Here is a 19093-nt window from a genome sequence, read left to right as displayed (position 1 = left end):
ATTCCCTATATTCGCTTAATCCTGGAAATTCACCTGAATGCCTTAGTCCTCCAGTATTACCGCCTATTGTCCAAGCTAGTGCTCTTCTCGCTGCTTGACTACGTGTCAACGGTTTGTTTTTATAGTCACCGTTATTCATGAAGAATCATAGAAAAAGATTCTATTATTTAACGGTTGTGTTTTGGGTCCTTTTTGCGCGAAAATACTAATAATTTATTTACCCGTGTAGAGAGAATAATTTTATTCCCTTTTATCTCACTCTTTTCTAGAGAGAAAAAAAATTTCATATAATTTTTTTTTATTTTATTACTCATAATCGAGTTATCAAGTTGATTATTCCTGCATCTAATATTTTTATTTATTTTTTATTTTTTTTTAATTTCTTTTTTTTTGTTACAGTAAAAAAATCCCTTTTCTCCCCTTTTTTTTATTTATTATATAATTATTATAGCTTAGGTTTCGTTCGAGGATAGGGTTAGGTTAGGTTGAAAATTTATCTTTATTCAATTTATTTTAAATTTTTATTTATTGACATTTTATAGGCATTTATTAAATTAAATATTTCTTCTTGTTTCTCTGCTATCTTTTTAACTAATTCTGTGATTTCCTTATTTGTCGTGTTTTCGTATTCTTTTTCCTCAGTAATTTTGTTTTCTTTCGTTTCTTCTTTGCTAAGGAGTATATTTTTTCTTGCCAATTCTATTTCTTTTAATATTCTTTTTTTTTGTTTAAATAGTTCCTGATATAATTTTTGTAGATTTTTTTCACCAAGTTTCTTCGTTCTTCTTAGCTTCTCATTTTCTGGCTTACTGCGCCGGCGTGGTTAATACGCTCTATTTTTATCTGTACCTCTTTTAGAACGTGTTGCTGCTCCACAGAATTTTTCAGGGATGGGCCCGAGTTCTCGAAAGATCCTTATGGAATCCTGGCATTGATTGGAGTCCCTCTCGTGTGTTGCATGCTAGGCTAATATTATTTGATAACAATAAATTTATTCTATTGTTCAAGCTCGTTCTCGTCTCGGATTCTGGTTTGCTGCTTGATATTGCCGCGTGTTTCCTCTGGGATTCTAGCAATTTGTACCTACGCTGCTCCTCAGGAGTGCGCGCTCCTGGCGCACTGGCGTAGACTTGGGCAATTTGTTTCCTCCGTTTTTTGGAGAAGTTACACTTATTGCATTACATTTTCACTTTTTGAAAAGAGGAGAAAAACAGGGACATATATTACTTATGTGTTTAATGTAACGATTTTTTTCTAATCTAATCTATTTTACTTATTTCCTATGCCAAACTTAATTTTTCGAGAGTTTCGGTTAATTTTTCTATTTTTATTTTTAAAACGTTATTGGAAATTTTTTGTTGTATAGCTAATTTCTTATTAATTTTTGTCTGTTTTATTACCATTCTAATTTGTTTTTTTATAGAGCTTATCAACTTTGATTAGATCTACGCAAATATTTCCTAAGCTAGCTATCTGTTCAATCCTACATTTATTTTCTAATTCTTGTTTCGCGACGCGTGCACTCAAACTGCGACCGTTATTATTAATTTTTGAAATGTCAACGCTATGGTTATTTACTCTATCTATTACGGCTATTTGGTTGTCTTTTAACGATAGAATATCCTCGATTATTTCATCTAACGTGTCTACTATTTCATGAGAAAAACTGTCAAAATTTACGAACGGGGGCATAATAGAAAATAATTTTTAAGGTCATTCGCGACGCAGGGAGTGGAAATGTTCGATTTATTTGGACCCATCGATATTATGCTACAACTTTTATTTGTTAATGAAAAACTTATTTTTGTTCCTGAATTAAGTCAGTGATTCTTTCCTCTTTTTGGGATTATATATATTTTTTTTACTATTTTATCTCTCTCTTATATTTTTCTCTTTATTATTTTTTTCACTGACGCAATTCACGAGAAAGGAAATCCCTATTAATATTCTTTTCTTAAAAATAATTTTAAGAGAAGAATATTTCTATAATTTTCTGGACAGTGATCCCTCCGGGGCCTCCAAAAATTTATGTGACGTCGTGGCAACGACACAGCTCAGGTGCGCCTGAGGCTTAGCGCAGTCTCAGGGTTTCGATGTCGCCAGAACTGCGATTTCTCGCCTAAACTGCAGTGGATCACTTGTTTAGAAAACTTTTTAATCGGGGGGATAGTGCCACAGAGCCTATACTTCTGCCTTTAGAATTTTTATTCCAATCGAAAGTTGTAATCCTTAGGAGCGAAGCACCACGGGTCCTATCCATAGTAGTACCCGGGTTTTCCTAACAAAATTAATACCTGGAGTCTATCAAAAATATTCTCCAGATAATAAAAAAAGAAAAGGGAAGCACGAGCTATTTCTAAATTAGAAGAAAGAAAGAGAAAAAGAAATAAAAATGGTTTCATTTGCTTACTGTTTTTTTTATTGAATAATTGGCTTTTTTTTGGCCTGTGCGTTCTTATTTTAAATTGACTGATTTTCCTTGTTTCCTCGTTCCGCTTAGCTGCTTGACTTCCTGCTCCTCACTGGTAGCACTGCGTAATTTTTTTCAACTTCGTGATTTTTTTATTGATTGCCCCTCGGGCCTCGTACAGCTCTTTTTATACGCTGGGGGTGGCTGGGTGGTAAGCCCCTCTCTCAGCGTTTTGGTTTCGGGAGGAGTGGAGCAGGCGATGATGCATTAATTGGCTCGCTCGTCTCTTCTGAGTTTCCTCGCTGGGTTTTCATGCCCTGATTGCAGCGGGGCCGTGGAGAAAATCGGAGGCGCGGACGCAAGGGTACAGGCCTTGGCTCGCGAGATGGCTCCTCGAGTACCGTTCTCAACCAAGATTTATCCAATAAGCATGTTTACAATAACTTAAAAATTATTTTTTTGTACAAACTCGATAACTTACAAGTTACTTAATACTAGGGACAATATTTTAGGTTTTTTTTTGCAATTACAGTTGAGTATAATTTGTATTGAAATAGAAAATAAAGTGTAATTTATTATATTGCTCGCTGTATTGTACAGATTCGTGGGTGGTTTATTAAATTATTCATTAATCATGCAATTCTATTTATTTTAAGTTTAAGTCGGAGTATTAATGCAATTCTATTTATTTTAAGTTTAAATCGGAGTATTAATACAAGAAAAAAAACTTATGTAACTTAATAAGGCGATTATTTCCTAATTTCTTACAATAAAAATTCGTTTAACAATATAGTGTGCATATATAATTTTTTTTTTTGGATTTTCACTGTTTTTCTTATTTTCTAGCTAATCTGAACTTCGGAGTGAGAACTCGATGAGAGGTTTGAGAGGTCATAATTATCCGGGATGTATTGCGAAAGTTAAATAATTACGTTTGCATAATTTTAAATTTTATTTCATCTCAATGATCAATTCTCGAACATATTAAAAGGAGGAAAAGTCCGTTAAGAAAAGTAGCATACAGGATGCAGTCGCAGTTTTATGACTCTCTCTTCTCATCGACATATTGACATTTGTTAAACACGTGCAAGGGGCTATGTGCTCTTGCAGGCGTGAGAGAGCGCTGGCTCGGATGCAGTACGGATTTTATTACTTTTCGAGGGAAATTCTTATCGCGACACTCATCTCGGCCCCCCTCGCTATTCAGCAACTAATCTCGTTCCGCGCTTGGCTTAGATGTTACAAAAAAAAATTCTTATAAAAATTAAAATTATTTTGTCCGCCGTTACACATCTTTCCCCACAAGGGATGCCACGTAACAGATTTGACGGGCTGCTACGTATTTTAAACGAGGAAGGCAAGAGCGACGCTTTTGTTCTAAATGCAATCTGAAAATAGGCGAGTAAATAAACGAGTAAATAATTATTAGTTTCAAAATGACAAAACCTTTTATTAAACTACTGTGATGTTCGTATCACTTATAAATTGCAACGATTACCGAAAATCGTAGACTCGCGCGAGGTTAGCGAGCGGCTAAACGAGAGTAGCCGCGCTCGGTTCGCGAGAGAGAGAGAGAGCGTAGGGGCAATGACCGGGAGGGGAGGGTCCGACCGGTAGTATGACTGTGCCACTCAGTCAGTTCGTGCGCCTAACCTCCGTTTTTTTCCGAGCCGTTCGAGTTTTCTTTGGTGTTTGTTTGCCGTTGACATTGCATTTTGCGTGGGTGAGTGCTAGCAGCAGCAGCAGCAGCAGTAGCAGCAGCAACAACTGCAGTAGCAGCAACAGAAACTGCAATAACAGCAGCATTGGTAGCGGCAACAACAACAGCAGCAACAGCATAAGAGGCAGCACAGCGGAGCAGCTTAGTAACAGCGAGTTATTCGGATACGGTTGGCCACCGTATCCACGCCGTCGTTGCGGTAGGTGCACCTTCTTTCCCGTAATTAATCATTGTGTTAATTTTGGCGTGCGAATCCACGCAGCGAGCGCGAAGAATTTGTTTATCGCGTGCGAGCGCGAAGAATTTGTTTATCGCGTGCGAGCAGGTAGTTCGCGGCAATCGTGGTTTTTTCTCTCTCTCTCGAATAGCGTGTTTTGTCATTCACGCGTGCGTGCGTTAGACTCTCGGCTGATTCCCCGTGTAATTTAATTCGTTAAATAAAGTGTATCTTTCTCATTATTTTCGAGTTTGTTAGTCGTTATTTTGTCATTCCTTTGTCCGGAGGTCGCGCCAGTGTTTATTTTCAGGAGATTCGAATTCGCCGGTTGCGAAGCACGAGTCGTGCAAATATCGATAGACGCGAGTCGATAACTTAGGTTCCGGAGGCGGCCGCACGAGCGCTACTAGTACGAGCGACAGCGCCGCCAAGCGGCAAGTTGGGGGAACCCAACTCGGAGAAGTAGAAGACTCTGCGCAGGCGCACTTCGGGGCAAGGTAGGTCAATGCGCATCGAGCGCATAGATAACAAGGCGTCGTTTAGTCGCATTTAAAGGTACGTTTGCGTGATTTTAGACTAAACGGCAGCCTGTTACAAAATAAAAATAATTCGAACTCTCGTAATCTAGCTAATGAGTAAGAATTTGTTTCCGATGATTTTACTCTAATTGTCAAGAAAATAGATAAATGAATCAAATATAATAAATAAGTAAATCAAATATACATAAGTAATTGTAATATATCAAGGAAAGTCAGACAGTGCCCTAGTTTCTTATGGTGCGAAATGTTCTATAAGTCGAGCTCAAATTATAAGGAAAGGTTAGTCTTGCTTAGTTAATCACAATGAGAGAAAGAACTTAGATATTAAGCCAAGTTTATTCAGACTCATGCGCTCACTTTGCAAGGCTAGAAGTGAATTTTGAGAAATGATTTTTCTTAATTTACAAGTAAACAACCATTAATATTAAGTTTTTAACACATGTAAATTTTATAGAATTAGTTATTTGTTGATTTTATACAATATATAGTTATCGCCAATAGTGTCGTCAAAAGTTATTAACTAATAAAGTTAATTAACGTGATATTACATTATTTACAATAGAAAATTATTAAAATTTCATATTTTATATGAAATTTTAATAATAGATATATTTTATTTATAGTTGATTAATTTTGGAAGTGTTTTCCAAAATTAATTATTTAAATTAATTAATAACATTTGAATTATGACTAATTTTTCATATTTGTAACGGTTTTCTTCTAATCTTAATATGCGATTATTAGATTAATTATCTAAGATTTCTCAATCATAAAATTGTCATTATCAAGTATTAACTTAATATTTTCGTTCTATATATAGCTTATTGTTTAAATAAATTATTAATTGTTTATTTATTAATAACAGTTGTTATTTAGCTGTTATTAATGAAACCAATTCTTACTCATGTTCTATGCTTATTCATTTTACATATAAATTATTTATATTTTGCTAATATTTCATATGTTAATAAATAAATTAACTTTACATATTGATATTCATTATTAATTTATAATTGAATGAGATATTGTGAATCTGCATGTTAAAATCTATATAATCGATACTTTGTTATATTCAAATTATCTATAATTAACATATTTTTCTCAACATTATGAATCATTATATCTATGTCTATTATTTGTGACGTCACGCTGTTTATTTTGATTCGACTCTTATTTGTATACAGTCGCGTAAACAGTGAGGTAGCGCCGCTTAATGTATTGTTTTGACTAACAGATAAATACGTTAGACTAGTTGCAGTCATTTAATAATTTAATAAATAGCTCATATATAGGACCGTTACACTACAATCAAGTGTCCGCTTGAACTAATCAAACTAAATTTATCAATTGAACACCTATTACATTATGTATGCTAATTAATAACAAATGTGACTTATTCTACTATAAAAGTCCGCATGAAATAGCCAGCGAATGAATGCCTGGCTACATAATCTTACAGTAATCACACAAGTATAAATCGCGATAAAGAGTCGAGCAAACACTCGCCAGGCTACCTATAAGTTCACGTGGTTGCACATCACTGCGAGAGAAAGAAAAGAAACCGGAAGAAAGAGAACTTGACCTTTTATTTCTTCCTTGGTGATCTCTGTGAAGCGAAAGTGACGAATGCTACAAATATTTAGACTCTAAATTTTCCTGTAAATCATTAAAAGAAGGAATATTCGATGGGTCTGAAGTAACAAAAAAATGCTAAAAGATGACAATTTTCTGACTACTATGGCTGCGAATCAGAAAGCTATATAGATTGACTTCAAGTAAGTTATATAAAATGTTTTAAGTATACCCAGAAGTAAGGATTATAAAATTTTAATATCTATAGTACGATAATTAAAAATTTTGACGAAATAACATGTCATATAAACTTCTTTTTCTTTTATAACCATTTAGATCAGTTCCAAGAAAACTGTAGAGATTTTAGCGACTAATATGGAGAGTGATTCCATAAAAACGTAAAGAATATGGAGCAGTGCTATGAAAGTAGATACGATGTTGCGATAGTGGCTGATTACTGCTGGATGTTAAAAAGATAAAGACAACATAAAGAAACAAAATGTAAATAAAATCTAATACGTCAATCATTTGAAGAAAAAAGCATGCATACCAATGAATAAAAGTAAAGATGCATGCAAAATAAAGAATCTTTTTAAAATTTTTTGATAGAAGAAAGTGAGTTGATAGAAGTTGTCTAACTTCGAATTTAGATTCAGCATCCTTAAAAACCTACTCATGAATTTTTTCAGACTTTTTTACCATTTATTCTTAATCTGGAAGCGTGTTTGCCGAGGCATTCTCGTCATCGGGATATGATTGATATTTTATTGTACAGACTGATATTTTAAGTATTCAGACAATATTAACATTTTTAGTAAATTAGAAAATTTTCACTAATCAAATAAAGCATATAATTAATATGTAGGTTATATACACTGTGTTACTACAACCTTTTATATGAATTAATATATTTAGGATTCTTACTCTACATGAAATAAAACCTGTGATGAAAAATTGTTCGAGAAAATGACAATGAAAAAATCTTGTTTTCTAAATAACTTTTGCAAAAATACATCAATTGAACTAAAACTGCTTTTGAATGAAAAATAGTAATCGAATCTTTTTAATTTGCTATTGGATATATCAGTATATTACGTGTAAAGAATATAAGAAAGGTAAAATATTTTTAGGCGAGCTTCGATTATCTAACTTATTGTATATAGTCGAGTGCGGTCATGTTTCATAGCTATTTTATGCCTCTTCGCCTGTGTGCTGCAACCATGACTAAATCATTTCTAGAATAATAAAAAATATCTGGTCAAAATTTTGAGCTACATACTTCCAACAATATGGTGCCCTAATTCATTATAGAAGAAATATACGCAATTATTTGGACGTTAACTTTAACAATCGTTAGTTAGGTCGTCGAATATTTAATGAATGATCAGCTCAATAGGTTAACCTAATTGTTCTCGATTGTTTTCTAGTGAGCTACCTTAGAAATAGAGTTTTCAGAATTAAGAAGATTTATAACAACGCATATTAGACGATTGTATAGTTATACCAAACGAATACATCACCAATGTCATTAATTGTTTTTATAATCGATGGGGTCATTGTCAGAAGAAGGAAGGAAGTTGAACGGAGTATACTTACAGCACTTACTACAATGCTGAACTGTTAAAGATCTTGCCTTGACTGGCTGGATCGAGAAGATTTGGCCTTGACCTGCTGAGCTGTAAAAGGTATTATCTTGATTAGCTAAACTCTGCCGAATATTGATTTGATCGGCTCTGTTGTAAAAAGTTTCGCTGCAACAAGCTATAACTTGATGTCATGATCATTTTGTTTAAATGTTATACTTCAAAGATATTTGATCATGACTGTGACCTTGCAAGGTCGAATTGGAAAAAAATCAAGAATCAACCAAACTATTTTTCTGATCGACGTTAAAAAGACGGGGTCAAATTCAAACTCATCATTAAATAGCTAAGGAAAAATCTGATATCTTTTATATAAAACATTATTTTTTTGTTTTGAAAATGCATTCCTCCAGTGTTACTATACTGTCTCAAAACTTTTCAGACGCCCTATATAAATTAGAAATGGTTTTATGAATTGCGTTAATGATTACAAAACGCTTGTGTTGATACTATCAACACCATCATTCATGTTATTCATTTTGTGAAAAGAAGGTAAAGAAGGATCCTAAACGCAAAGCTCTTTATGACTGGCAGATGCAATAAAATAAAAAAATGATAAATATGTGATGAAAAATAATTCAAATAGTAATGAAAATTTAACGATAGTGTATTTACTATACAACTAAAGTTATCATGATATCTTTAAAAAGTAATATGATTATCTGTACTCAAGTAACAGTGTTATTTGTAATCTGTAACGTCGTTACTGAACTACGTATGGTATTAAATGGCTATTTATTTATGATGTGTAGTGATAGTAGTTATCTCTAATAAAAAGCTGTTCAAGAAATATTTTTTTATCTATACGAGGGTCGTTTGAAAAGTCCGTGTAAAGTCACAGAGATGGCGCTACTAGTGCATATCAAGGTTATTTTCAGTTAGTGTCATATCTTGGAAGAGTACACACCAATTTTCAGCCAGATCGGCCAATCACTTTGCGTTTTACATTCGTTTCAATCAAAGAAATCGAGTGGTTGTAAAAAAATGGACGAAAAAGAATTTCGTATATTGTTTAGACATTACTTTTTCAAAGGCAAAACGCCTCAGGAGATTAAACAAAAGCTTGATAAACATTATGGTGATTGTACACCTTCGATTAGAATGGTTTATAAGTGGTTTCAAAATTTTCGGAATGGCCATATGAGCACAAAAGACGCTGAACGTTCTGGACGCTCTGTTGAGGTTACCACTTCAGAAATCATTGATAAAATCCATGATATGGTGATGACTGACAGAAGAGTGACGGTGCGTGAGATTGCTAGTACTGTTGGCATCTCGAGCGAACGGGTACATAATATTTTGCCCCAACATTTGGACATGAAAAAGCTATCCGCTAGATGGGTGCCGCGATTGCTCACGATTGACCAAAAACGAGATCGTGTGAAGTGTTGCAAGAATGGTTTGCAGCTGTTCCAGCAAAATCCGCAAGACTTTAAGCGTCGTTTCATCACTTCATTCGAAAAAGGCGAAGACAATTCCTTGTGCCGGGAAGGTTATGGCGACTGTCTTTTAGGATTCGCAAGGAATAATCTTCATCGACTAGCTGGAAAAGGGTAAAACCTTTACAGGCGAATATTATCCATCGTTATTGGATCGTTTGAAAACCGAGTTGCTAGAGAAGCGTCCACGATTGGCCCACAAAAAAGTCCTCGTCCACTACGACAATGCGCAAGCTCACGCCTCAGCAGTTGTGTCCGCAAAACTGATGGAGATAGGGTTCCAACTCGTTTCACATCCCCCTATTCTCCAGACTTGGCTCCGTCGGACTTCTATTTGTTCCCTAATATGAAAAAATGGTTGGCAGGGAAAAGATTTTATTCAAACGAGGAGGTGATTGCAGAAACGAATGCCTATTTTACAGACTTGGACAAATCCTATTATTTGGAAGGGATTAACAAACTATAACAGCGGTGGATGAAGTGTATAAGCCTAAAAGGAGACTATGTTGAAAAATAAAAAAGATTTATTAAAAAAAATCAAGCAGTTTTTATTTTTGCACGAATTTTTCAAACGACCCTCGTATATTATTGTTTCTGGTTAACTTAATATGGATTTCGGAAAAATATCGTATAAATAATAATTAATTATCTATCAAATAAGAAGCATAAATCTCCAATATAATAAACAATAAAAATACTGTACCTGTAGGTATTTTTTTTACAGTTACATATAGTTGTTGTACATGAATTACAAGTTGGTCGCTGTGGAAGTGATTTTTTATTCTGTTGATTTCCATGAAATATATTATAGCTTGCGTACAATGTTCCTCCACTGTCCCATTGTCTGTCTTCGTCAACTTGAATATATCTATAAATGAAATATTTACTAACTCAATTAAAATATTCACCAATCCGTAGTGTTAATGAGTTTGGATTTGGAATATAATATAGTACAACTCAAATACCATAATAAAAATATTATATATTTTTTGAACAATAAAAAGTTTGAAGAAAGAAAGCTTTTATTGTGTGTATCTGTTCAAAAAGTATCGTGAATTTTGTATATTTTAAAAAATTATTTATTTATTCATAAAAATCTATTTTATCTCCTTCAAAATAGTCCCCCTCGGATATAATGCACTTATACCAACGTTTTTTCCAAACGTCGAAGCACTTAAAAAAATCATTTTTTGTGATCTTATTCAGCTCCTCCTTCGATGCCATCTTTATCTCCTCAATCATGGCGTGGCGTTGTCCTTTCATGGACCTCTTCAGTTTTGGGAACAGAAAAAAGACATAGGGACCAGGTCTGGGAAATACGGTGGCTGCGGCATCATTACTGTGCTGCTTTTGGCCAAATATTTGTGACGGTGTAGGCCCGTCATGGCCTGCACCGTTCGCTTATCTCCCTCTCCTTCCTAGGCAAGGGCGCACGGCCGGCATCAAGCGCACGTTGTTATCACGTGCCTGATGCCTGCCCTTTATTTTTCAGCTACGCACGAGAGCGGTGGAAGGAGAAGCCGTGGACGCGACGACGCGTTCGAGTATTGAGAGTGCGAGAGAGAGAGAGAGAGAGAAAGCAATAGTTTGAGTATTGGGCTTGGCGCGCGGCACTTGTCGCGACGGGCATTGCCGCGTGCCGCCGATTAGGCGAGTGGTGGGAGAAAGCGTGAGAAGCCGGCTCTCGCGCACTCGCGACAGAGAGTGACGCGACGCGCGCGACAGCAATCAGTCGAGAGTTAGCTGGTGACCATCGCTGCCTGCCCTTTGTCCGGAAGAAGTCAGCATTCCTCAGCAGATCGGCCGGACGGGACTTCCTCTGCCAGCGACGCAGCAGCTGCCCTGTAAGAAGCCGTCACCGAGGCAGAACCCGACAGCCTTTTCTGCCAGGTCGCCGGCCACGCAGCAGCGAGGAGTTTTCCAGACTAGCCGCCGGTGGGACACCTTCAAGGCTGCCAGCAACAGCGACGTCCACCAATTTGGTCAGGTCACCGATTCCTCTCTCTCTATATCTCTGTCTTTCCTCGGCGATTCTCACGGTTCGCGTTGCTACGCCAGGCTTTTCCGAGCCGGCGTAGTTTTCGGCAGTGTGTAAATTTAAGTAATTGTTTGAGCCGGTTAATGAGGTGACATGGCGCTAACGTGCCGGTCATCTCGTTTAGAATAAGTTCGCGTGTTAATAGTAATAAGTGATTTGTGTTCTCGTCGGCACTCGAGGTAGTGCCTTGTAATAAACGGTTTGCCAACGAATTGTGTGTGAAGTTATTTCGCCCGCTGTTCTCCTTCCTGCTTTGCTTGGAGCGATACACCGCCTCCCTTGCCTTCCCCCTTTATAAATAATTGGTAATAGTAGTGAATATATCGGTATTGCACGCCGGCGCTATTACATGGCATCCCTTGTGGGGATGGGCAAAAGCAGAATTGAGAACGGTGTTTGTATGTGTGTGCGCGAATAGTTAATAAGTAGCATTAGTAATTACATTTTCTTTTTTTTTACGGTTAATTCGGTCGTGTGGTTTGTGAAAGTGATTTTGTCGCGTTTTGTTAGCAAGGGCAAAGCGTGTTAAAACAACGCGCCTTTGTTTGAGAGAAAGCGTGGAAATTTGAAGCATCAGTGTATCAGGTCGCGACGCGCAAAGGTCGCTCGCGCCAACACGTGTTCGCTTCTGAGAATTTGAGTGTCCGAGTATGTTTACGTTCGAACGCTGCATTCCTTTCTCGTTCTAGGCAAGGCGATAACTTGCCGGCTTAGCACACTGAAGGAACATAGTTTTTTTTGTATTCGTTTATTATTTATTTCTTTTTTTGGTTGGTTACATAGTGTAGTTTTTCCGTTTATATTTTTCTTTTAATGTGTTAGCTGTCCGTTGGCAACTCGCGCGCGTCGTTGAATTTGAAAATAGTTTTTTTTTAAGTATTTTTTTTTCATTTGAATTTTTTTTTTAAGTTAACGATTCGATCGCACCATGCCGCTTGCATGTAAGGATCGCGTAACCATGCGTAGAATTCTCCGCGATGCCCGCGTCAAGGAAGTCAAGCGCCGCATCGATTCGACGGAGCCGGTTGCCCTACTTGAGTTGATGCGTTACCGTGGGTTAGCGTTGCACGGCGACATGGACGAACTTAGGGAAAGGTACTTGCGCTTCACGATCGCGTCGGAGATGCCAGAGCTTGGGTCGCCTTTACAGCCGGGCGATTTTGCGTCGGGTCGCGTGCCTGATGTAACGCGCGACGAGTCAATGCATAGGGTAATTAATAGCGACGAGAGCGAGAATAGGACGGTCGAATCGGCTAAGGTTGCGCCGCCAAAGGTGGCAGAATGGCGATCACCAGGACAGGCGACGCGATCACCCGACCGCGTTGCCGTTCTGCCTGAGCCAATTCGGCCGCCGGGCGAAAGGGTTATCACTCCCATCCCAGAGGAGGAAATTTTACCCGCCACCGCTACCGCCAGTGCGATGACACCAGAGGTAGGCGTACGCGCTGCGACCGCGCCCGAGTTAGAAAGACGCAGCAACGGTACTTTTAGTCAGGTTTGGGACGCGATAACAGCAGTCCCACGATGGATTTATCGGCGGGAGGTGCAGCAAGGTATCACTGACGGTACTAAGGCATTATATAGGGTAGAGAGAGAAGCTGTGCAAGGAGGAGTGGATCAGGCCTTGCAACAGGCTCAACGGCCGTTGCAGGCCGATCCGTCGGCCGGCCGCGCGGCGCTGAACGTGCCAGCGGCCGCCGGCCCCGTCTATCAGATTCACCCAGGCGTTCCTCCGCGTGGAGAAAGGCCGATGAATCAGATATTATTCCCAAACAGCTCTCTCGAAACTATCTATAAATCGCCCTCGCAACCTGACACAGAGACCTGGGTTCGTGAATGGGAAAGGGCTGTACGCGCACCCTGTAGCGAGTACACGCGCGCATCAGGTTTAGACAAAGTAGGCTCGGGCTCGGAGTCTAGAGCTTCCACGAGAGTGTCAAAGAGCAGGCCGGTCAAGGCGAAAACAAAGATTTTGCCGGACCATGGCAGCACGGTTGACCTCTCGAGCTCCTCCGAGTCAGAGATCGGGGACCGCAAGGAAAGCGTATCGCAGCATAGCGACAGGCCGATTAAAACTAAAACTAGAGAAAAAAGCCCGAAACGCGTTAAGTATATAAATGGCGTGCCGGCCGATGGCGTTAGTGCGTTGATAGCATGGTCGCTTCGTTTCTTGGGCGATGATGACATGAACGCGATGAGTTATTTATCAGGGTTAGAAGACTGCCAGCGTTATTACGGTATTTCGGACGAAGAAATGCTAAATGCTATTGGCACTACCTTCCGGGGCAAGGCACGTTCATGGTACGAACTTAACCGTAAACAGTGGGCAAGTTTCTTAGGATTTAGAAAGAGTTTTTCGGCTAACTTTTGTCGCCGGCTTACTCGCGAACAGCTGTACCGAGAGCTAAGACAGAGGTCGCAAGGAGAGCGCGAACGTATTTCGGATTATGTAGCTGCTTTCCAATCAATTTTAAGATGCTTCGATCCTCCGGTATCCGATAAAAGACAGGTAGCTATAATTGTGGAAGGACTACACCCCCAGTACAAGCGCTTTCTAGAGACAAAAAGCTTTCAAAATTTAAGCCAATTTAAAGAGGCAGGATTAGCTCTGGAAGATCGAATGGCGGGCTGGAAAAGGTGGCAGCGTCCACCGAGCGCGGACGTTACGCTCGTGCCGGAGTCCGCTTATTCCGAGCCTAAGAAGCCGGCTGGAAAGAAAGCGATCGGGGCAGTAGAACAGGTCGCGGGCGAATTAGATGAGGTTTTAACAGCAGAACCGGCTAAAGAAACGCGCGCTAGCAGAAAGAAGGCAAAGGCCAAGGGCAAAGGGCCGAAGAGCGAAGTTGCCGCGGCTAATGCCCAAGGCGCGAAGCCGCAGGCGACGAACCGCTCTTCGCAGCAGGCTGCGCAACCGAACGTTGCAGCGTAACCGAATATTGCAGCTCAGCAGAACGTTGCAGCGCAGCCGCCGGCCGCCCAGGTGCCGATGTTCTCCGCGCCGAGTTTGATTCCACAACAGCGTGGACAAGCTAATGGCGCTCAAACAGGTGCCGCGAGAGGACCACGTCCTTTTGCAGGCGCGTGTTTCGCGTGTGGTCTGGTTGGCCATCAGAGGTCTCAGTGTCCGGCCGCGCAAAATACGCAGCCGATTGTCTGCTACAAGTGCAGACAACCAGGGCATTATGCAAATAATTGCCCACTGAGACCGACGGAGGCCAAGCCAGAGTGTCAGGTTTGCGGGACCGTTGGATTTGTCTTCCGAAATTGTCCGACTTGTAGTCAAGTAAGACAGGGAAACTCGGGTGCAGGAGCCGCCGACCGCTCAGCGACTCCTGCTTAAAGCAAATCGAACGGGCGGTTTGGATAGACGAGCTGCTAAAAAGGAAGAGCAACTCGGTTGTTGCGTCGGAAATAAGGAATTCCGATCGCATCATTAATGTAAGGTTAGAAATAGAATCGGACACAGGCGAAAGAAAGCAAGTCGTCTGTAGACCGGTAGTTTTAGATGTAGGTGAGAAGTTAGAATCGGTTGCAAACGAAAGAAAGCAAGTCGTTTGCAGGCCGGTAGTATTTGGTGTAGATGAGAAATTAGAGTCGGATGCAAACGAAAGTAAGCAAGTCGTTTGTAGGCCGGGTAGTGAGGTCGTTCACGATGTAGCTGACGAGAAGCTGGAGAAACTAGATCTCGTAGTTAACGGAGAGTCTATTTCCTCGGCGTTGGACGGGCCCCTAAAGCCAGAGAACCAAAAATCGAGCATTTCGCGCGGCGGAAAAGCCTCGATTCAACGCGTTAGTGCTAGGGCCGGTCATGAACAACGGGACGAGGCGACAAGCGGAACTTTGTTTAAGTACGATGCGTGGGATGCGGTCGGAAAGAACAAAACTCAGCTGAACGTGGACTCTTCCACATCTGACGACACGGCCGGTTCAACAAATTCGCGCATAGATAATGCGCACATATTTGACGAACCCGCCAACTCCGTAGCTTTGGGCAAGCGCCCGGTTGTCTGTACAGACGCACCGTCCGTTTCGGTGAGGGGGGAGACTGAGGATAGCTCAGTACCTTTACTAAGAACGGAAGAGTCGGATCAAGCGTTAGTAGCCGTGACAGAAAATAGGTTTTTCTTGAAGGTGAAGATAGGCAATGAAGTCTATAACGCGCTGCTGGACTCAGGTGCTCAGGTGTCAGTTGTAGGACCGAGACTTGCACAAAGATACGAGGAACGTTTGAGGCCGCCAACTATATTCGTGCAAGGTATTTCAGGTGAAAAGGCGCGAACATTAGGCGATCTCAGACTGTGTGTTGAGATAGGTGGTAGAATCGCCTGGCTGACCGTGACGGCCGTGTCAACTTTAAAACACGACCTGATATTAGGCGCGGATTTCTGTAAGAACTGGCAAATCAACATTGATTTCGGGAATCGTGCTTGGCGGTCAGGTGATCAGAGTGACTGGTGTCAATTTGCTGACGAAGGTAGTGAAGCAGTTGACGTGTTTGTGGAATGCGCAGGTTTGAATCGGTACGAAGAGACTCAGCGCGAGACGATCATGGCGCTCGTCCGCCGGATCGTCCCCGAGTCTGGCGATTCACCGGCAGTCACCAACGTTATCGATCATATTATCGGTGTCGGTGACGCGCGCCCGATTAAAACGCCGATGCGTCGAATGTCGCCGAAAATCTTGGCTTTCCTGCAGAAGGAATCGATGCGCCTGTGGAAAGCAAAGATAATCAGGCCGTCGAACAGTCAATGGTGTAGCGCGCCGGTAGTCGTACGTAAGCAAGACGGCGGTTATAGATTTTGTTTAGATTTTAGGCCGGTTAATAAAGTGACAAAGATTGACGCGTATCCAATGCCAAGCATGGACTCAATCTTAGATAGGTTGCGCGGCGCGGTCCATCTTTCGAAAATTGACTTAAAGTCAGCATTCTGGCAGATTCCGCTCTCGGAACCGAGCAAGCAGTATACAGCTTTTGCAGTACCGAGATTAGGTCTCTGGGAGTTTGAAAGGATGCCGTTCGGTTTGGTAAACGGGCCGGCAACGTTCATGAGAGTCATGGACGCACTTTTCGGGCCTGAATACGAACCGCACGTTTTTCGGTATCTGGATGATTTACTAGTGGTTAGCGCGGACTTTGAAAGTCATGTCTTTTGGTTAGAAAAGGTATTAAAAAGGTTAGGTAGCGTAGGTCTGGAAATCAATCTCGAGAAATCGGATTTCTTCTGCACAGAAGTAACGTATTTGGGCTATCGCTTAGACAGTGAGGGTTTGCGTCCGGGCGACAATAAGGTGCAACCGATTGTAGACTATCCGGCTCCGAGCAATGTAGCTCAGTTGCGTCGCTTTCTCGGGATGGTAGGCTGGTACGCTAGGTTTATTGAACATGAAAGTGATATTAAAGTTCCTCTAACAAAATTGATTCGTAAAGATCAACCGTGGGACTGGAGTGAAGCTCAGCAAGTCGCATTTGAAAGGTTGAAGCGCGCGTTGACTGAGGCGCCTGTTCTTGCGCGCCCGGACTTCGCGCGCCCTTTCTACTTGCACTGCGACGGTTCATCTTTTGCGGTAGGCGCGTGTTTAGTTCAAATATTCGACGATGGCGAGCATCCGATATGCTATGCCAGCCGAATGCTTAACACTCATGAGCGTAACTACACGGTTAGTGAGATAGAGTTTTTAGCCGTTCTTCTCGCGGTAAAGAAATTTAGGGGTCACACTTTATAGTAGTTACTGATCACAGCGTGCTTACGAAAATTTTGAATAAGAGAGAACTTACAGGTCGGTTAGAGAGGTGGGTACTCGAGTTTCAGCAACACGATTGCGAGATAGTACATAGGAAAGGGGCATTACACCACGTGCCAGACGCGCTATCTAGGGAATTCGAAGATGAATATGAGGTATGCGCGTTTGAGGACACGAGCGATAAGTGGTATCTGCAACGAATACAGGATGTGTTGTCTAGGCCGAAAAAGTATAGGACGTGGAGACTAGAGGGTAACACGCTCTATAAGTTTATGCAGAACCATTTGCTCGATCCGATCACTAACAGAGAAGAGTGTTGGCGCATGGTAGTGCCGGTTGAGCATAGAGAACGCGTGTTACGCGACGCTCATTGCGAGCCCTCCTCTGAACATTTAGGCCGGGAAAAGACTTACGATAGGTTAGCACGTGAGTACTACTGGCCGGGCGTCTGGTACGACGTTAGTACCTTTATTGCCGAATGTAAAAAGTGCCAGGAGTACAAAACAGTATAACAGGCGCCGCTCGACTTAATGGGAAAGCGTGCAGTAGAACGCCCCTGGGCCGTAGTAACCACAGACGTAGTCGAGCTACCGCGTAGCAAAAACAGGTTTCGGTATATGGTCGTGTTTCAAGATCTGTTCACCAAGTGGATAGAACTGAAACCGCTTAGGTCAGCAGACGGGCCTGCCCTCGCCGCTGCCTTGGAAGAATTAATTCTATTTAGATGGGAAACGCCAGAGTATTTGATAAGCGACAATGCGAAAGCATACAAGAGCGTGATCTTCCAAGGTATGTTGCGAGAGCATGGCATCGAGCACGTGTTGTGCCCCGCATATCATCAGCAGAGCGATCCGGTTGAACGCGTCAATAAGACGCTGAAAACCATGATTGCTATGTTCGTTGATAAAGACCACCGAAGCTGGGACCGTTATTTGCACGAGTTTAGGCACGCTCTAAATACCGCGACGCAGTCGTCAACTAAGGTATCACCGGCGTTCTTAAACTTTGGTAGAGATCCTCGGCCGGTTAAAAGTCTTAGAAGAGAGTTGGAAAAGAAGTTGCCTATCACGAAGATTGATACGCAAGCGTGGACGGATCGGTTAACGCGATTGAATGCGCTTCGAGACCTAGTGGCGAAACATATTCAAGAAGCTCAAGAAAGGCAGAAGCGTCAATATGATAAAGGTAGAAAGCAAGTACTTTTCCAAGTAGGCGATCTAGTCTGGCGGAAAGTCCATACGCTTTCTAACGCTGCCGCGGGTAAGAACGCGAAATTAGATCCGAAGTATGACGGTCCGTTTAAGATTATTAGCGTAGTTTCACCCGAGATTTATGAGTTGCAAACAGATAGCAAACACCGTAGCACGAGAGTACATGTGTCGGAACTGAAGCGATACATACCACCTCGTAGCGTTAAAGGTTGTGAGTAGACTGTATATCTGTTTATTTTAATTGTTTAACGTATGTGCTGTTTTATTTTGTTTGTAGTTTTTATATTATTAGTATTATGGAAGGTACGCCGATGGAGTCAGGAGCAGCCGCACCCGTTGAGCCTGATCGCTTTGCGCAATCCGTTGCCGCGATCGAGTTGAGCGCCGCGCTTCGCGTCGAACAGCCGATGGCGCTGGAGCAGGTGGAATTGAGCCAGGCTGAGAAACCTGCCGCTCTTCCTTTACAGGAAAAGCAGGCGGCCTCTCAAGCCGAAGCTTAACCACTACCTCCAAGTGCCTCGACTGTCCAGCTTGGCAGTGCCGGTTCGGGCCGCGACATGCC

At 41.2% G+C, this 19093-nt stretch overlaps 1 protein-coding gene across 1 annotated transcript in view; it reads right to left on the bottom strand.

Annotated features, from left to right (window-relative positions):
- LOC131666951 (putative uncharacterized protein DDB_G0282133) overlaps window positions 1-19093 on the bottom strand; it is a 1302717-nt gene that overhangs the window by 638695 nt on the left and 644929 nt on the right. Inside the window, exon 11 of the mRNA XM_058940077.1 lies at window positions 10244-10408. Coding sequence (XP_058796060.1) covers window positions 10244-10408 — 165 coding nt within the window. The remainder of the gene's footprint in view (window positions 1-10243; window positions 10409-19093) is intronic.

The sequence above is a fragment of the Phymastichus coffea genome, unplaced genomic scaffold (genome assembly GCF_024137745.1).
Source record: "Phymastichus coffea isolate CEN01 unplaced genomic scaffold, Cenicafe_Pcof_1.1 PCOF00004, whole genome shotgun sequence".
NCBI classification, from domain to species: Eukaryota; Metazoa; Arthropoda; class Insecta; order Hymenoptera; family Eulophidae; genus Phymastichus; species Phymastichus coffea.
The sequence above is the reverse complement of the archived record's forward strand: the minus strand, read 5'-3'. Positions and strand labels throughout refer to the sequence as shown.